Source organism: Dreissena polymorpha, chromosome 9 (genome assembly GCF_020536995.1).
Source record: "Dreissena polymorpha isolate Duluth1 chromosome 9, UMN_Dpol_1.0, whole genome shotgun sequence".
NCBI classification, from domain to species: domain Eukaryota; kingdom Metazoa; phylum Mollusca; class Bivalvia; order Myida; family Dreissenidae; genus Dreissena; species Dreissena polymorpha.
In genome coordinates, this window is record NC_068363.1 from 67,787,067 (window position 1) to 67,807,610 (window position 20,544).

A 20,544-nucleotide genomic window follows, 5' to 3' on the forward strand; every position below is an offset into this window, starting at 1 on the left:
TGCCGAGCCAAAAGATACGATTAGCCAAGAACGATTATGTAGTCAACATATGCGCTGATGTAGATACATATTAACTCCCTAAAATTGTTATTGACATTAAAAAGCAATATTCGTATTTAAAGTCCATTTAATTGTGATTTATTATGCCATAGACCAGCAGAATAAAAACATTCCAAGGAACGATTAAATGTAGTACAAATAATACTACCACAGTACTAATCCCAGATCATCGTAATGCATCTCAGGAAATGTCATAGCGAAGAATATTTAAAGCCCGATTATATTGTTTTGACGTATATGATGATAGGCATACACGCAATATCCGATAATATTTTTAATTCATCGCTGTTAAATGGCAAAATACCGGTAATCATTGTTGACTCGACTAAGTGGATCGTTACCAATGTGTTTGTAGTATGCAGCTATCTGCAAATGTACAACCATGTTTTTTATTAACCCTATCTTGATGAAAACAAAATGGGTATATTAAATGATGAATATTGGGGATTTAATTATTGCATTTTCGGCATCACATAATTTTATGTCATATCACTTTTTTTTCGGACTGGTTACTTGCAATATTTGAGCTGGTTCATCATTTATTCAAATATTTTCAACTTGGTTTTTGAGTTTAACGTGTGTGTATTCTGTACGTTAATACGAGTATGTGTTATTTTTGTTTAACAGTCATCAAAAGGATAAGGAATATTCTGTTCCTAATTTTGAGTCATTTTGGGATACTATTGTGATACCTTTCAATAACAGATCGTTCATTGTCGTCATCTTGATGTCTTATCGCCACGTGTTTGGTATTGTTTTATTCTATTTTGGGATCATGCAAAATATTTATCATGCCAATGCTTTCTATGCCCCCGGATCGAAAGATCGGGAGTATATTGTGTTTGGCCTGTCTGTCTGTCTGTCATTCATTCATTCATTCATTGTGTGTGTCCCAAAACGTTAACCTTCGTTAAAGTTTGGTCATAACGTTTTGAATATTGAAGATAGCAACTTCATATTTAGCATGCATGTGTAATTCATGAAGCTGCACATTTTTAGTGGTTAATGATCAGGTCAAGGTCATCCTTCAAGGTCAAAGGTAAAAAAATACAATCCATGGGAAGTAATAAGCATTAAAAGGGAGATAATTTGTAAACCTATCAAACGATATATTGAAATTTTATTTCAAAGCGGCGCAATAGGAGGCATTGTGTTTCTGACAAACACATCACTTTTTAAATGCTACACCTTGTATATTTGGTAGCAACTGTTTGGTGATTTAATTGGGTGCAAAATGGCCCTCCACAATAGAAAAATCATTAACAAGCTGTTTCATTTTTCCTCCGATATCACAACTATAAAGGTCCAACGTTTTCCAAATGGGATGTGATTTTATGTTTCTGTGGTTTCAAAACTCTTTGCTGAAACGCATTTAATTGGCCGATTTCTTAAAAGAAAACAAAACTATTTATAAACAACAACAAACGCAAATAAATCTATCTTCTAGATATTTGCAACATTTTCAAACAATTGCGTCACATCGGAAGTTATCATTGGCTATTTTATAAATGCATTACCTAGTAAACAACCGTTTGTGCACAATTTAAGAACACATTAGTAATTTTTGTTGGTACAGTTGTAGAATTTCTGTTTGTTTGGTTTCCATTAAATTAGAAAAAAATCCCGCTTCCATTGGTGTTCAATATTGCCTCTGCATAAAATATTGCAATAAATATTGGTAAAAAAATAGCTTATACAGCTATGCCAAACTATGCACAAGAAGTAAACATTACCAAATACATCACACTTTACATGAAAAACGCACCTTTCTAGTTTTGACTTGAAATTGTTTCGATTCATATTGAGTATACATTTCTATACAACCTACTACACCTTTTTTGTATTGTATACCTTTATACATTTTATTTAATAAATCGAGATTATAGTCTCTATTAGAGTGATTACGACCTTCATTATTCCCTGCCAGTGTGGTCTGATGTACAGCCAGGATCGTTTTGGTAGCGTCTATCACATTGTATTTCATTTTTCGCGAATTATACACAAGCCAGTTGTCATAACCCGGCCGCCCTACCACAACCTCAGGGACTTCATTCCACGGAAACGACGGTGAAGTGATAAAGTAGTCCTCCGCCCACTCTGTAAACTGTTTGCCTCTACTTTGTGAAATGCGCGTAATATTTTCCCAGTGTAAGCCTTCCTCTAATGTGACGTTCTCGACGTTAGTTCTGCATCCAACAATTAAAACAGGCCGACTGAAATATATCGTTTTAGAGTTTATCATCTGAGCTAGCGTGCGGATCAACGTGTCTGTATAAAGTATATCGCTGTTACTGAAAGCATACAATGAAGTTTTGAAATGGTTCATGGCGTCACGAAACATATATTTTAGAACGGGAATGCCGTCTGCTGCAGCATTTGAAAGCGGCAACGCCGTGACGCCCGCTTTGTTACACTCGATAATAACTGAGCTCTCGTTAGTGAAAACTACGGGAATCACGCTAGGATGAAATGACCGCCAGTTAATGAGAGTCAGATTATGAACGATATATTTGTCTGGATTATCATTCCATGTGGTAAATAGTGTTAGCAATGGTAATGTTGAGTTGGAGAGAATCCGAGATTTGAACGTTCGCAAAAGAGTGTTGTTGACACTTTCGGGGACCAGTGGATTCGTTTTATGCTGGGTCAAAGTCGAAGGCCTTGAACTTCCGGGACTCTGTCGGCTTCCTTTGTTCTTTCCTGCATGAGGTTGTCGGACACCGTCTGCAACAAGACATACACATAATTGTATAATTTGCAACGTCACTAGTTATGAAATAAAATATTAATACTTCATTTAAAGCATAATGACGCCTGCGAAAACATCATTTGTCAATGACAATAACATGTATACATGCCATTCGATTCACTCATATGAAGGTCTCCGTCCACTTTGCACACCGAGTTTCCCCGTATGGCCCCGAAGCACCCGGAAGTGAAGTGGAACAACCATAGGTAGATTGAGAGACTGACCAATAGAAGAGGTAATATCCACCGAACTGAGTATTTTGTGTTGCACACAAACATTATAGACCCTGAAATTTGAGATTTAGAACTGTTATGTTAAAGACAATAGTGCAATGATAGACTTTATAACTAAATATAAAAGAAAAATGTGCATTGAGTGTTAAACTCGCATTTTTATAGATAATTCCGCCATGGGAGTAGACATTTAAATATGTAACATATTTATGCGATCAGAGAGTTAAAACTTCTGTCTCAGAAGATCTCAATAATTATCAAGAAATCATGAACCCAAGTTATTGCCAACAATTTGAAAACAAGATATTAATAGCAAATCACAAATTAAATATATGCACCCAGTGTTAAAATATATGCAGCATTTCTATTTGTGAGATTCTATTCAGTGAAGAACGTGCAACAACACACATTATTCATTAACCCTACTGTATTATTAACTTACCAGACAATTAAAATATCAAGCACTGGGTTTAAAATTAATGTCTTATTAGGTTTTCATGAACACAAGTCATGCGAATTGTGAATACTGTTCCAATTGTTATTCTTCAAGTACAATTGTGCAGTGAAAATTAAAAAAGATCCTTATTTTTACCTTTAGCAATCTTAACGCTAACTGCTAGCACAATGTTTTTTTGGTTTCATTAAGGGATTTTACAGTATTCCGTTAATACCACTTTGTCGACCTCTGCATGCAGGTGCGAAAACGCCAGAACACGATTCAGAAGCACAAAATAAGACTTGATTTCGCGAGATCACGATTCAAACTCGTCAAAGAATGATATAATATCGATATCTCTTATCATGTTCTTAAAGTGTTGACCTGTGTGTTTACGATTGCTAAATGGAGGTCAAATAACAGAATAAATCAAACCGCTGGAGAAACTGAAGTTGCTCGCTATTGCATAATTTAAGACGCAACTCTTTTTTCGAAATTAATCGCAAGTTTGAAATGAACACACGCCATTCAAATTTATAAAGAGTGTGTCATAACGAACGGGTCGAGATTTGTGTGCACTTTTTTATCATCCTATTTATTTTCATAAAAATAACTGAGACGAAAACGCAACAACATAGCCCTTTTTGGAGGTTCTGAAAGCATAGAAAGTATGATGAAAATGGTAATGAGAACTGAATATACAGACAATTTACAATCACCATCATATTAAATGAATATTGTGGGAATATCGAATACCTATCTCACCAATAATATAATTTCATGATAAAAATTCCCTGTACAATACGTTTGATTTTTGATACCATATACCATAAGATAATAAATGAAAAAAAATATATATATCTGCGAGCAATACTTTTTGCTCACGAATTAGGAAGTCATAAAGACAGCCCTTTTGACCCGTGCTTTCATCTTTCACCTTAAATGACTTATATAACGCCAGCAGACACGCAAGAATATTTTCGAATATTTCATAGGCTGATTCGAGATAAAACCGGAACTTTGGCTACTTCACTGTGTCTATGCTCAGCGCAAAGGATGTAGCACTGTTCAGTGTAAGTAATTCCGGACTACTCTCTGTATGTTAAAGCAACACAAATTGAGGTCCAGTTACAATGACGCGTTATAATCCATTCCACAGAATTTCAGGGTCAGTACTCGTTCACTTAATCGTCTAGGGGATATATAATTAACTTACGATTAACACAGTTTTGCTTTCAAGATGAGACAACAAACATTACCGAAATAGTATACTGTCACGATAAGAGGAAAAACGTGTAATTATCCAACCACAAACGTTTGCCGTACTCGGTCAGCACGTCTGGAAATCGTTCCTGAACGCGTGGATTAGCTGCACTTAGTTACAAGTTTGCTATTTTGAATTCAATATTGTATCGAAAGACAATGTGCTAAAATGTGCCATTTACATTTCGCAATGAGATTTTTAATGACCATCGTAATGCGAAAATGGGTCTTATTCCATATTCGCCAATCAAATATATAGCACATTCAGCCTGCGCATCTCACAGTCTGGTCAGGAGATACATAATGAGTGAGACCATAACACATTGAGTGATTTTATATCGAACAGCATCTCCTCTGACCAGACTGCGCAAATGCACACGTTGGGTTTAAGATACGCTGGTCGAAACGCATAACTTGGCATAAGACCCATTTTGCATGACGCGGCTATAAAAGTGTGATTTAAATGTGTCGAAAGAAAACTGCGTTTAAATCAAGTATTTGCATACTATATATTTCGATAGTGACGAAATAAACTCATAATAATGCATGTGAGGGTACATATGATGTGCATTCCCGTAGTATAATTTTTATCTAATTACACTTATGTGTGGTTTGACAATGATAACACACACTTCATGCGGTGAATATGCGACTTACAAGTGAAAAAAAAAACGCAAAAGTTAAACTTTTGTTTTCAATTAAATTATTTAGAAACGTAAATTGCAAACTTTATTTCAAAGTCAGCATTTACGCCGACTACCTTTTTAAAAGATATTTCTTGTTAGATTTAGTTGATTTTTAATACTAGTATTCGATTTTAGCGCTTAAAAAGCATTTTTGAGGTTGTCTATAGTATACCTGTAGTAATTGGTGAACTCATGTACAACGTTTGATAAATTGAGAACTGTGAATATAAACAAGCTTAACCTTCTTATATTGCGTTGTTAGCACCCGTAAATACAAAAGATCGCCGCTATCTGTTGAGAACAAAAGAACGTCTCCCAGAAATATCAAATTTAAGATAATTCTTGTTATATTTTATTGCTTTTATATTCGGTTTAAGCGCTTATGAAGCATCTTTGTTGTTGTCTATCGTATCACTGGAGTCATTAATGAACTCGTGTGCAACGTTTTATAAATTGAGAATATAAACAAGGGTAACCTTATACTATTGCGTTGTTTTCCCGAATCTATTAATAGACTCAGATTATAAATGACGCGTACTACGTCATTTAGACGCAGCAGATAGTGGACTATTTTAATCATTCAGGTCACAATATAGTAAAGATTTCCTACACAAATTCAATGTAAAAGCAATAACTTTAACGAAAAATAAAGTCAAACTTTTGCGCATAGAGACCCTCATAACCATACCTTTTCTCGAAGAGAAATCCAAGCCGAATTGACTTAGGCAATAAAAAAGATAGGCCATGCGATATGTGAGAAAGAACTCGTCACGAATCAAAAGTCACTGTTTTACGGCCATCTATTTACCGGCTTCTATCCAGTTCATGAGGGTTTCCCGCCATCTGTCAAAGTCTTATGTAGTCTCCAATCTTCAGATAAAAGAGTGAATTTCTAGTAAACAACAATGTTTTCCCTGCCACATGCACACAGAAATATACTAAAATAAAGTAATGGCAAGTGACCCTACAGAGAACCGTGTCTTCAAATAAATGATGTTCATGTTTTTAGAGAGTATAGCATTGCACGCCAAAAAGATTTAGTATATTGTAACCTAAAGGAAAAATATCTTCTGATTAAAATGTGTTGTTTTTTTTGCAGATTCTTACCTTCCTATTCATATTGCACACATATAATAAGTTTGGCTGGATTATCTGTCCATTTGGCCATTTTTTTCATATTTTCACACGCGGGTGTTTTCGGTACAAAGAAGTCGATTTTAGGCCTGTTAAAGCTTAAATGTCCCTTTAAGATTTAAATGTGTTAAGTTCAATATCTGCAACAAAATACCAAAACAAACCAAATGGATATGCACGTGGGGCTTATGCGGGGTGGTGAAAGAATGAATTTGTTAGATATTTCCACTCTAAGCAATTTTGATAATGTCTTGTTTGTGTGTTTTTTTAATCACCCCAAAAATGTCAATTTCAAAGCAAAGAAAATCCAATATCATCCAAGACAATAAACAAATTAGTACAAATGAGAGATCAAAGATACTGTGAAGAGAAGAAATCAATAAGCTTCCAATAACTTGTTGTTTAGCACCAATAAAAGTGTGAAATCTTGAAACGCGCCTTGTCGCTCGGAGCCCATTTATTTGCCAGAGACCAATGATATATCCTAGCATATAATGTCACGGGTGCCTTTAAACTGCAGCAGATGGTCAATATGCATTGCCAGCTCTCATTTAGAGGTTCAAGAGAATACAAAATTACATATTTTGGGCACAAAATAAGTACTTTTGACTATTTTTATGGTGGCAATCTGGGAAAAATGGGTGTTCATAACCAAGCGAAAGAAAAAATGCTCATTTTGGGGGTATAGAATGGACGGAAAGGTTAAAATGAACAAGATACATATATGTAGGCAAGCATTTTAAGCTTAGAAATGATGTTCCATGTAGTAACAGGGGCAGAAAGGCAGCTCAGATCAATGCAGGCTTCCTGAAAGGGGTTTCTAGTACTTCTTTTGGGGACACAGCTTCCCGCAGAATTCTCAACACAACAAACATCATTGATCCATGTCACCTCTGTATGCAAAGACAAGCGAATAAGGTCAATTCTGCCCTTAAATCACTGAATGAGAGAAGCATTTACCAAATAAAAAACAAAACTGGTTGCTGAAAGTGCCAAATTTTGTCAAAAAGATCCCTCTAAGGTAAACGATGAAGGGGACACTCGCTACAACAATCCTATGTTTAAGTCGGACGCGACATCTTCTCAAGCCGGAACAATGACTGTAAGCATATTGTGAGAAAACAGTACCAAACACAAGCTAATTGTAGGGTAACAATAAGCAAATCAACTCAGCTGTGCTGCATACATGCTCAGGAACAAGGATAAACATGTTGAGTGCCAACTTCTGCTGCCAACAGAGCACGAGCTTTACGTGTCAGGACGCGGAATAATCGATACAAACTGCATAGGAATTGCACGACGGCAAGAGTTTGAGTGACCACAAAACTGATTAGGACAGTATTTCACACCTTAAGCATCATAAATATGCTTATTTGCCTGTGAACATGATAATAAATTAGTATTATTACCTGTTTTACCGTCAACAACCCTTATCCAGTGGCCCTCGGCTTAGTCGCAGACATTCATCTTCCTGAAAAAGTCAAAATACCCAATAGAAATAGATATAAAATGAAGAAAAAAACATGCATTTATGTATTTTAAGTGTATTTCTATGAAAATTTTGAGGTGATAAAGCTTGTTATATGCATGATTGTACTAAATATGAAAGCTGGCTCAGTTAAGCATCTGTTGCACTGTCAAAAATGTAAAAATGTCCGCCATTCCATGTAGGTGAAATGGGGCTCTGTTTGCATGTTCATGCTTTACGCACAAGCTATTGTTGCGTTACTGGATTGCGGAGTCCTTAGCGTTGAATTCTGACTTCATGTAGCACAATAACGCTACACGGTCAACCAAAATGCCTTTGAATTTAAGTCAGAAAGCAATTTAGCCCTTATTCGGCTATACAAAGGTGGGGGGTCAACTTGAAAAACAACTATTCCAGGTCAAATAATCTAAATTCATGCATTAAATGCACTAATTTTCTTCTCTTTTGCTAAGAAATGACCAAAAATCAGCTTTCCCAGTCATATTTTGCACTTGCAGATGATATTTCATTTTTTACCTAAAGCTAGTTTAGGTCACAATATAGTAAAAGATTTCCTACACAAATTCAATGTAAAAGCAATAACTTTAACGAAAAATAAAGTCAAACTTTTGCGCATAGTGACCCTCATAACCATACCTTTTCTCGAAGAGCAATCCAAGCCGAATTGATTTAAGCAATAAAAAAGATAGGTCACGCGATATGTAAGAAAGAACTCGTCACGAATCAAAAGTCACTGTTTTACGGCCATCTATTTACCGGCTTCTATCCAGTTCATGAGGGTTTCCCGCCATCTGTCAAAGTCTTATGTAGTCTCCAATCTTCAGATAAAAGAGTGAATTTCTAGTAAACAACAATGTTTTCCCTGCCACATGCACACAGAAATATACTAAAATAAAGTCATGGCAAGTGACCCTACAGAGAACCGTGTCTTCAAATAAATGATGTTCATGTTTTTAGAGAGTATAGCATTGCACGCCAAAAAGATTTAGTATATTGTAACCTTCATAAACAATCTCTTCCGTGACACGTATAATACAAAAATTGTTTATTGATTCTTTTCTATATAAGCTCCGTTCAAAAATATTCCATTTAACACGTTAATTACTTAATGTTTCCATTTGTGAATGAATATAGTTGAAGAACTCAAACCTCTTGCATAAACTATACAACTCTTTATCGTGCAGATGCGGCAGATGAGGCAGATGTGGCAGGGAGTAGGCTTTCCGTAGATAACGGCGAACTGACTTGAAGCTTTCGGCAATGACATTAGTTTTCGGGAATCAATGGAGTCAGAATTGTACGTATATATGCATGAAAGGGTTAACACAAAGTAAACCTTCACTTTATCACTTTATTCCCTTTTTTCTTCAAAAATCATTACGCATCGATTAACGTTATTTGACTTGATAGATGTAAAAACGGAAGGGGCCCCTCCCTAACCCACCTCTAATGGCCCGGGGCGTCTGAAAAAAAACTGTGGAAAGCACTGTATGTAGCATATCTTTATTTAGTGTTATACTCAATAAAATTATTTTTTGTTAAATTTAATGTAGGATATAAACTAATCCTAGTAACATATCTAAACCAAGATCTAGCACTAAATGCTTATTTTTCATCCCGTGTTTTTTTGTTAAAAATCGGCCAAAAATGTCCTACTTTATATGGGTTTCAGTTATACCTCAGAATATTGCTTGATTAGTGTTTGTCATGTGTGTTTTTTATTCTTTGATGGCTTAACTATATCAAACAAACTCAAAAAAAACATATAATTAAGTTTAAAATGAATAACATTTATACATAACAGTGAAGACATCAAATAAACTCTTTCCAGAAAAGTATTTACGATTGTAAGGCGCAAAATTAACTTTTGAATGTCTTGTCCAATCGGATAAATGTCAGAAAAATTTACTTGTTCTGATCTTAAAATGTAAATACATGTAAATCTAATGTGTAACCTTTTAGTTATTTTACAATACATATACAGTTTCATTGCACGATTAGAAAAGTGTAACCCTATTGTATGCCTCAATCTTTCAGTAATATTGAAACATACGCTATAGTCTGTCTATTCCACCACGCAAAGTAAGCAAAACAGATAACCGTTCTTAAATTAATATAACTGCTTAAAGTTTACCTCTTGTTTTGCCGCTAACACACACTTTCTTTAGCACGATACGCTAAGTAAGAACAAGGAACAACGAAATGTCTTAATGCCTACGGTATTGTCCAAACATTAAAATCAATATGTCAAGTATAATAAGTATTCTGTTGACTTGTTTTATTCATTCCAAATAATACAATTACACATGTTCACGAACTCATATTTACTGATCTAAAATATTAATGATTTTGAATCGATTCGTTCGGCAGTTGAATGCATATTCATTCATAGGATTTATATTGAATGCCTCGTAAAGAAAAGATTTAAAATTACAACGATTTAAATACAGTTCACTTGATACACAAAACGCAATTATTCTATCTTGGCAGCTAATCGAATGTGCACAATTTTGTCAGTCGATTATGTATTTAGTATACGAAATGATCAAATAAGAATGATATAGAAAAAGCAAAAGGAAAAAAACGCTTTAGGTTATTAATTACTGAGATAACTAGTCGTTTTACCTCATTTACCTTGTATTTATGTTAATTTATTCCCAAATATCCCCTTTATTAAAAAGATGTATTGTTAAATGTGTTAACATTATAATTTTGGAAACCAAATGTATAGAAATATGTATGTGTGTACACGTGTGTGTGCGCGTGTGTGTGTGTGCGTGCGTGCGTGCGTGCGTGCGTTCATGCGTTTGCACGCGCATCATCTGAATGACAACATATTTTTATCATAAAAGTCCATATAAGTAGCTTTTCTGAATTAACCTAAGTGTACATCCTGTGTAAGTGAAACGGTAACTCCTTTGTATTACATAAACACATAACCTTGCCAAGAGGGTTTGATTCTCGTTGTTTACAACCAATAAATTACATTTACTTTCAGACATGAAGAAAGGCGTACTTAGAAACGTCCAAGCTGAAGGACTACACCACACGGCAGACGATGTCTTGATTTCTTGGGCAATAAAAATCAAGACGAAAATCACCATGATATGTATGCAGTTGCAGTTATGAACGGGCATCGTAAAGAAGACAATTTAAAGCGGGATTCCGTTTGATTAGTGTCCGACATTATTTCGGTAAAAAAGCGAGATCCCTTTAATAGTTCTGACTTACTGACGTGGCGTCAGTAATAAACTGAAAAGTCGGGCTCAGCAAAGCCACCCAAAGAAACCAGATACCGTGTGAGAAGTGTAATATCATATACATAGACTTACTATGTGCCTCTACAAAGCAAAGAAATTGCAACAAAATGGCTGGAAATAAGGTTTTTTTGTCACCAAAAAGAAGTATAAAGTCACTTCTCATAAACGGTTTCCTGGCCTTCTCCAGATGGTATCCATGTTTTCCCAACATGGTCATGAAAAACGCAAATTTCTCAACAAGAAATAGTTTTCTGGAGAAACCTTACTGAGTATGGAAGGTAAAGACTGCCAATATTTTTCATCACCAGAAATGTTGCGCGTGTTGAGTATTCAGTTGATATGTTCCATTTTGCAATTATACATACATGTCAAATAATATCCGTTCAAATAAACAATTCTTGACATTTAATGTTTCAATTTTCAACAATGCTAATTTTTAAGGTGGAAACATCTCAAATGTTCATCTTGTGCATTGTCCAATTAAAACTGCTCAATGAATACAAAAATAAATGTTCAAAATGTAAAATATACATTAACTTTTATGTTTAAATTGCATACATAACGCACAAAACTTTGTCACAACTCTAACGCTTCTTTACAAAGCATACACATTTGCAACAGTAACTTTAACGAAGTGCCGATTTCCACCGTGAGCATGTTAACACGTCTAGATTAGTCATCGCGTATCTTTACATCTTGCAATGTTTCCAGTTGGCACTTGTACAGTGGTAAAGTCTGAATGAAATCGACCCGCGGTGGAAGCGACAAACTTAACAATGGCTGTTTGTTGCAATAGTAGAGATATTGAAGATGAGTTTCACTTTGTTTGTATTTGTCCATGCTTTAGTGTTTTACGACAAAAATACCTTAAAAGGTATTTATATGTTAATCCATCTGCGTTTAAGTATCACCAATTACTGACTTCATCCGATAAAAACGAACTTGTCAAGTTGTGTAAATATATAAAAGAAGCATTTGTAATTCGCAATTCATTTATCAATTATACCATATAGAGTCTAACCGGTATCACCTACAAATCTTTCTGTCATTATATGTTTAGAAAATTTACTATATGCTTTTTCTTCATTTGTATTTTTTTTGTGTGTGTGTGTTTTATATATATATTTGTTTTCAACTTAAATGAAATGAAAACGTGACATATTTATTTTATACTGTTTGTATTAAGACGATGTACTTATGTATAAGTCTAAATAAAATGTCTGTTCTGTTCTGTACTGCTAAGCTGATTGCTTTGAAGACACGCATCGTCTTTTGAATTGGCCAAACAAAGAAAACAGCGAACCATCGAACAGTGTCATGGGTAAGGATATCAGATAAATTTGATCTAAGATAGCTGTATTGAATTGTAATATGCAACATATTTTATAATATACAAAATAAGCAAAATTCAATTCAAAATAAACGAACAAGCGAATACGCATAGATTCGCGTGTTCGTTTATTTAGAATTCCCTTTGCATATTTATTTATCGGGTTTCTAAATATGTGATACCTTATGTCATAGTAATGCTAAGAGCAGATATTTGCGTGAGGTGATCAGAACAGACTTACTCATAGTTATGAGTAAATTTATTATTCTCTATTCTCAAAATACTAGTAAAATCTCATCATCTTTATAACCCATATCATCATCAGTATCATTATCAAACAAATAATAAACCAAAGACAAAATAGGAGTGAGTGCTTGTATTTGACAGGACTTTCAACATATAAATGCAAAAACAATTCTTCTGACGCCCGTATGTGTTGTATGTGCAATGGATATAGACCTCAACGGCACCGCTCAATTGATGAGCCTCGAGACGACTGGAAACAGTGTAACATCTTTGTTCAGGTGTATAAAGAACTGAAACGATACTATTTAAATGCTGTAGGGCATGTAATTATGAATTCTTCACATGCATATGTGTGTCATGTGAAAAAATGCAAATTTATTCATAACAATTAGACGTCATGTATATATCTCAAATAAAGAGTTACTGTTTGAATAAACTGATCCCGGCCGATGCCCAAAGTGCACACAGGACGCCCACAATGCCCATCAATCACACTAACTTGCTTAAATATTATAAATTAACAATTGTGAAACATTAATTTGTTCAAAGAAGCTGCTAATATCTGCAAGATTCATCCATCGCCACCAACCAAGAGAAGTGTACATGACTTCACGTACACCCCATACAATAATCAGTAGTAATAAAACGATTCAGGTAAAACCGCGAGCGGGATACGCAACCCTACTGCCTTTTTTGTTTTCTTATTTTTTTCTTTTTATGGCAGGGGGACGTATGAGGACCCATGGCTCGAGACCGGTGTCTAGGTGCCTTCATCACCTCTTGAAACCTCTAATTTTAGAGAAATCTACAAATAAGCAGCTATTATTATACTGTAAACATTAAGTATTATTTAGTAAAAAATGTAATTAAAACATTATCAATTTAATTGCGCAAATTAACATAACAAACAAACATCAAAAGCATCCCGCACACACCCCGGACATCAACATAAAAACAAACAAATCACTCAAACCATAAAATCCATAAAGCACCTAAAAAGAATGTTGATAAATCATAAGTATTCCGAGAAATATATAAATGCATATGACGAACAGCTATATTAAACCGACTTCAACATCTAACCAGTCACACCAAAATGAAAATATTAAGTAATCGTACAATAAGAATGTCTTTAAAATTAAACGTTCATTACGAAAGACAACAAAAAATAATAACACTGAAATTTAAACATACCAATATTTCAATAAATATGCTGGAGGTACTATCTCCAGGAAGTGAGAGTCTCGAAAAACATGACACCCATAACTTAAAAAACCTCATTCAAACACAATATTAAGTAAAAAATTAGTCAAAATAATCAAGAAGACTTAGCTGCTTCATACTTAAATGAAAATACACCCATCGTCTTTCCCAGTAAAGGAATCGGTTTGTGTTAAGATCCCATCTCACATGGACTAAAAACCGAACTGAAAATATACTAAATATAGACTTTATAATTGCAAAATTATAAACATAAAAGCAATGTAACCAATTATTTAACCATACATATGTTCATTAAGGTCGGGCGGGCGGGGTTATCACCCTTTCGTTTTCTTGCTCCATAACTTTGCCTGTCAAAAACAACCCTCGAATGGCGTCTCACTAGATGTGCAAATCATATATACCCCAAAACGAAAAACTCGTGCGCTTTCGCGCTAAAACATGCACACAAAACCCGTGCATTATACGCGCTAAACCATTACCATAATCTCTCTTCTAAATAACACGTATTAAACCATACTATACCGTATTTATCAAACCGAGAATAATTTCATACAAACAAAACTGAACTGAATCTAATAGAAACGAGTCCAACGTTACGCGTACAACTAACCCAACGAGAATAACTCATTGGCCTTTAAATGCGAAACATCCAAAATGTAGAACAAACGATTCAAATATGAAACCGAATAAAAGAACATCATATTTTTAAAAGATAAGTAATTTACGCTAATATATGGTTTGTTATGTTAGTTTAGCAATCCAATACTCAAACACTATAATTGCAAACACAAGAGTAATGATTTTAATGCATATTAGCATAAAACGTAATAGATCATCTAATTGCTTATTCATTTGATCGGACATAAATTAGGTAAACGGTATACTCGATGGAATATGACGTTTAAAATGTACATAAAAAGGAGTTTCCTTTCTATTATGGTACTTGTAAATGCTGAAATCAATATAGAAAGTTTATTACGAAAATTTTGATGCACTTGTGATTCGTAAAAATGTTTTATAAAAAGAATAATATTTTTAATGTTCAAATTTACGATCGCTGGGTTAAATTTCATTCATGAAATAATATGAGAATAATGATTTAGCGATGACTTAAGGGGAAAATGTAGAGGGTAAAATTTACTGGTGTTGAATTTCTGACAAGGTTGGATTCTTCCTTTTTATTACATTCCTTTAAATCCGGTGTTAATTGTATTGTAGACATTTGCTGGAGTTTAATGCAAACACTATACTCAATAACTACTGACAATGTACAGTCGCCATGAAACGAATGATTATTGACCCACATTAAGTCAATATCTGCTCCAACATGTACAAACCAATTGTACATATCTATAAATGTTGAAATACCTGTTGAAGATATGATCGATACCGTTTGCTATTTAAAGAATATTTAGGAACAAAATTGTTTAATAATGTTTCTTCACTAATTCAAATTTAAGGACTCTCATCCATCTTTATGCAAACGTCCATTTTTCCGCATAGCTCGCGGGAACGTACAAACACGGGTCTTTAGAATGGACTTGACTCACGGCTCGGGGGCTTTGCAACACCAAATTACTCTGGGTTCCGAGGAAATATTGTTTGGTCTGTTTTAGACCATCAGTTTCGCGCGGTGATTGATCGCAAACTCAGGGATTTAGACAAAAGTATTGTACCTAAAAAATAAGACCCATTATTGATAAATTACCAAAAATTCCCATGGGTGATACCGCCACCCCACCCGAAGGAGAAAATGTGCATTTATTTTACCACGATGGTAATGTGTGTTTATATTAAAACCAACGAGCTTTAAAAAATGTTTGTTACAAGTGTGTCTAATGCCAAAGTTATTAAACGACATGTAGAACTTCCATAGACATATTAATATAAAATGCACCCTCCCGTAAGGTTTTCTTTTCGTACTAACAGTTGAATGTCCGAATATGTAGGTTTGAATCGTCAAATTCGCGACTGATGTAGTCTCGCATGAGTGCTTGATTAGGGCTTTGTTTAATCGTTCGGTAGATCAATATTGATGTATAACAGCCTATGTTTAAACATGTATATTAAAATGAAACGAATACGTTAATGTAGGCAAACAAAAATTCCAACGTGCGAAGGTATTGATTGTGACGGGCTTTGCTGTGGATACGGGTGGGTATGTGTATTAGCAACGCCCTCACCTCGTCTGGTTTATGACAACTAGCGTATTTATAGACTGGTTTACAATGAATTGCGGTATTTGTTTCATTGATCTATCCTTTAATAATTTAATCCGTTAAAGCAGCTTTCTCAATTCTTGTGCAATATTGGTCGACTCTTAAGATTCTAAATTATGAACAATTTTGTGACGCAATATTGTATTGGCAATTTAGCTAATCCGCATAAACTTGACCAAAGACTGGAAATTGAAGGTTTAACATTTTCGTTCGCCTCGAGATTGCCATTTAATTTTGCATGATGCTAAAACATAAAACCGGTAACCAATGGTCGCTAAGTTTAAATTATTACAACATTACAAAACATGTGTAGATTTGTTTCCTAGATTGGACTGAGGCGAATGGATCTTATGTCATATGCAACCAGCGTTGCTCCAGACCAGCTTGCGCACACGCACAGTGGGATCAGAGGCTGCGCATTCTGCAATATTGTCATGCAAATGAGTATTGTTCTGAGAAAACTGGGCATAATGCATGTGCGTCAAGTGTCGTCCCAGATTAGCCTGTGCAGTCCGCACAGGCTAATCGGGGACGACACTTTCCGCATAAATTGGATTTTTGCTAAGAAGAGACTTCATTTAAACAAAAATGTCATAAAAGCGGAAAGTGTTGTCCCTGATTAGCCTGTGCGGACGACACTTTACGCACATGCAGTATGCCCAGTTTTCTCAGAACGCGACGCATAGTGTCGTAGTCTCGTTAGCGGACAGGGTAGCTATTGACTACCCAGACACTTGGGCAGGCGTTTAAGAGCTTTGCCGGCCATATATGATATATGGCATTAAACCCATTTTCGCATGACGAGGCTTATATGATAATGCATGCGCACACTTAGACATCTAATTCATTAAGCGATATGAAGCCTTTAAAGACATTCGATAATCGTTAACAGTAAATTAAAAACGGCTTTAAAGAGATCTTTTCACGGTTTGGTAAATTGACAAAATTAAAAAAAGTTGTTTCAGAATCGCAAATTTTCGTTTTAGTTATGATATTTGTGAGGAAACAGTATTACTGAACATTTACCATAGTCCAATATAGCCATTATATGTATCTTTTGACGATTTGAAAACCTAAAAATTATAAAGCGTTGCAACGCGAAACGATTGAATAATTTGGAGAGTTCTGTTGTTGTCGTTTAAATTTACGAAACTACGAAGATTGCTTATATATCGTATAAAATACTTTAACTGTGTATATCCGGTGGAATAGCCGAGAGGGCTAATGCGTGTTAACTTCAGACTTACTCCAGGTCTCCGGGGGTCACTGGTTCGAGCCCTGGTACCGGCTACTTTTTTTCCTTTTTTTAATTCTATTCTTGATTTTTTACTGGAGCTTTTAAGATCCAATGTTTACATTTATCAATATAAAGCATTTAATGACAAACTTCAAAATATGACAAAATCTGTGAAAAGGCCCCTTTAATATGATGGTAATTGCCGTTATTTATATTGACTGATTCTCATTATACTATTTTCACAATATTTTCTATGCTTTCAGAACGTCAAAAAGGGACATGTTGTTGTTATTTCGTCTAAGTTATCTCTATTACATAAATAGGATGATAAACAGAGCACGCAGATATAACAGCTTAAAGATCTAGACATGTTCGTTGCGACACACTCTTTATAAATTTCGTTTAAACATATTTTATTTCCAAAATAGTTACACAACTACAGAACATATTATAGAAATACAACTGTTTTGAAAAAAGGGTAGGACCTAAAGTTCTAACAACATTATTGGTGGTCTTTCCCTGTTCTGTTATTTACATTGCATATATTCGTGACGATATCGTGATTTTGTAAAGCTATATGTTACATGGTCAAGATTACATTTATATTAAGAAAGCAAAATACAAGTGCGCAAGTAAAATACAAAAGAAAATCATGGTTTGTAAAGCATTGGAAATAAAACATACAGTACAACCATGAGATAGTGAAGTCCTGTCCAGGAGAATAAACATAACTATGTGCTACAACAACATCATGAAAAACGCTTTGTCGTCTTAATAAATATCTGAACATTTTTTAAACATGAAACAGTTGGTGTCATTATCTAACATGTCATTACCAAAAAGCATTGTATTGCAATTTATTTGTTCAATTGCGTGCAGGGTTTCAAAAAGAGTAGTACGTTGTTCAGAAAAGCGTGGACAAATAAAAAAGAAATTATACACTGATTCAACTCCTCCACATACGTATAAAGGTGAAGGTTCTAAGTGATTGATGAACAAGTGCAGTTTCAAATCGCGACAGTTATTCCTTAGACGAGCATGTAAAATGGACGATTTTCTATCACCAACATGAAACTATAAAGGAAAATCGACATTTGGGAGAAATAATTGTTTCACTTTAATTTTGAATCTTGATAGAGGATCTAACAGTATATGTCGCTAAGTAAGTTGTTCCATAGATCGATAGCCGACGGGATAAATGAACGTGAGTAAAGTTCCGTCCTTCTAGTAACGATAACATAATCATTTGCGTTCCTCAGGTTCCTACCAGATTGTTGATAGACAGTTGCTGGTAGTAAATTTTGTAAGTAGTCTGGACATAAGCCATTGTGAATTTTGTACATATTTTGTATAATTTTTAGATACTTCCTACGCTCGGCTAGACTATGTCAGTTGATTTCTGAATACAAGTTAGACAAAGAAACAGATTTTGTGAGACCTGTGACTATTCTTGCCGCTTCATTTTGTATTTTATTTAACATTTCTTTTTCGTAAAGAGCACATCCGTCCCAAACGACACATGCATACTCAAGTAGTGGTCGTAGGTGGGATATACAAATTTGATTTATTGTTTTTGTTGAGACCGTGTTTTGATTTTTTCGCATAATTCTAAGTATTTTTGATGACGATTTTACTATATTAGTGATATGCTCGTGCCATTTGCCGTTTGAGCTGAGTGTAAGACCGAGGTGTTTGTGGTTTTCTACAAAATTGACCGGTACATTATTAAATAAAACATGTGGTTGGGGAACAGCATGGTGTGATGAAAACAACATAGCCACGGTTTTATGTGGATTAAAATCTACAAGCCATTGTTTTGCCCAGTTACTTATAACTTGTAGGTCATGGTTAAGAACAATTTCAATGTTATATATATTTGAGGTAGTACATGAGAGGGAAGTGTCATCGGCAAAAAGTCGGACAGTACATTGAAGGTGCTTGACTATGTCGTTTACATAAACAAGAAAAAATAATGGGCCTAGAACAGATCCCTGTTGAAAACCGGCAATAAGCTCTAACGTTTGAGATATTGATGCACCGACCACGACTTTTTGAGTGCGACTCTCTAGATAACTTTTTATCCAATTAAGTAAATTACCATCAAATCCATTTTGTTTAAGTTTGAAGAGTAGTCCTGTGTGCCAGACGCTTTAGAAATATCACAGAAAACCATGCATGTGAGTTTCTTTTCATCAATACCTTTCGTTATTTGATCAACAATGTCGATTAATTGAGCGACTGTGAAGTATATAAATTTGAATGGGTTGTGTTCATTTCAAACTTGCGATAAAAAAGCTATAACCTAATTTTGAAAAATTAGTTGCGTCTAAGAGTATGCAAAAGTGAACAACTTCAAAGCCTTGAGCGCTTTGATACATCTTGCAAATACAATGACAGCCGCTCTCGACTATGATACAATACACATATTTCATGTCGATTTCATCACGGCTGATAGTACATGTGTATAAAATATTAAATGATATGATATGACAGACAATTTAATTGGCGAATACAATCAGTACATAGCCATATAAACATTGCAAATATTTCAATAAAATAGTATGTCAAGGAAACGTGATTGGCATAATTGTTATTTTAATTTCGGAGAATGTTCTTAACAAATTTGATGTGATATAAATATTTGGATTTTATGTATTTCAAAAACAAAATGCATATTTTTATTATTAGGTTAATTATAACTACAACTATTAAATGACAGTTAACCATTCCTAAAATCAAATACAATCAATGGCAACAAACTTGAGCAGAAAATGCATATAGTTTGGCAATAACAGACAGACAGACAGACAGTTTTTTTTTACTTGTACAATGTACATTGTCAACAACACATTATGAAAAAGTACAATGTCAATAACAGTGGGATTCAATAGCAGAAATTATATATAACACATAATTCTGAAATTATATATAACAAACACATTTTTAAATATACACTTAAAACACCCAGCAAAAATAGG

The 20,544-nt window shown here is 34.5% G+C and overlaps 1 protein-coding gene across 11 annotated transcripts; it reads right to left on the reverse strand.

Moving 5' to 3' along the window:
- Window positions 1-1,483: 1,483 nt before the first annotated feature.
- LOC127845678 (uncharacterized) lies at window positions 1,484-10,404 on the reverse strand. Of its 11 annotated transcripts, none has more exons than XM_052376738.1 (6): window positions 10,185-10,404; window positions 8,807-8,868; window positions 7,971-8,032; window positions 6,236-6,297; window positions 2,919-3,095; window positions 1,484-2,784 (listed from the first exon to the last, which is right to left on the reverse strand). In XM_052376738.1, the coding sequence occupies exons 4-6, from the start codon at window positions 6,252-6,254 to the stop codon at window positions 1,802-1,804; spliced, it is 1,179 nt and encodes a 392-aa protein (XP_052232698.1). In that variant the 5' UTR covers window positions 6,255-6,297; window positions 7,971-8,032; window positions 8,807-8,868; window positions 10,185-10,404; the 3' UTR covers window positions 1,484-1,801. The 11 variants fall into 11 exon arrangements, with proteins under 11 accessions (XP_052232698.1, XP_052232699.1, XP_052232697.1 ...); XM_052376739.1 differs by lacking the exon at window positions 10,185-10,404 and adding an exon at window positions 9,495-9,522; XM_052376737.1 differs by lacking the exon at window positions 10,185-10,404 and adding an exon at window positions 9,200-9,423.
- Window positions 10,405-20,544: the final 10,140 nt, after the last annotated feature.

What these genes read in the sequence shown, in the direction of transcription:
- LOC127845678 (XM_052376743.1), bottom strand. An exon ending in TCATATGAGTGAATCGAATG is followed by an intron (nt 2,785 to 2,918) that starts GCATGTATACAT and finishes GTCTTGTTGCAG; the next exon opens with ACGGTGTCCGACAACCTCAT.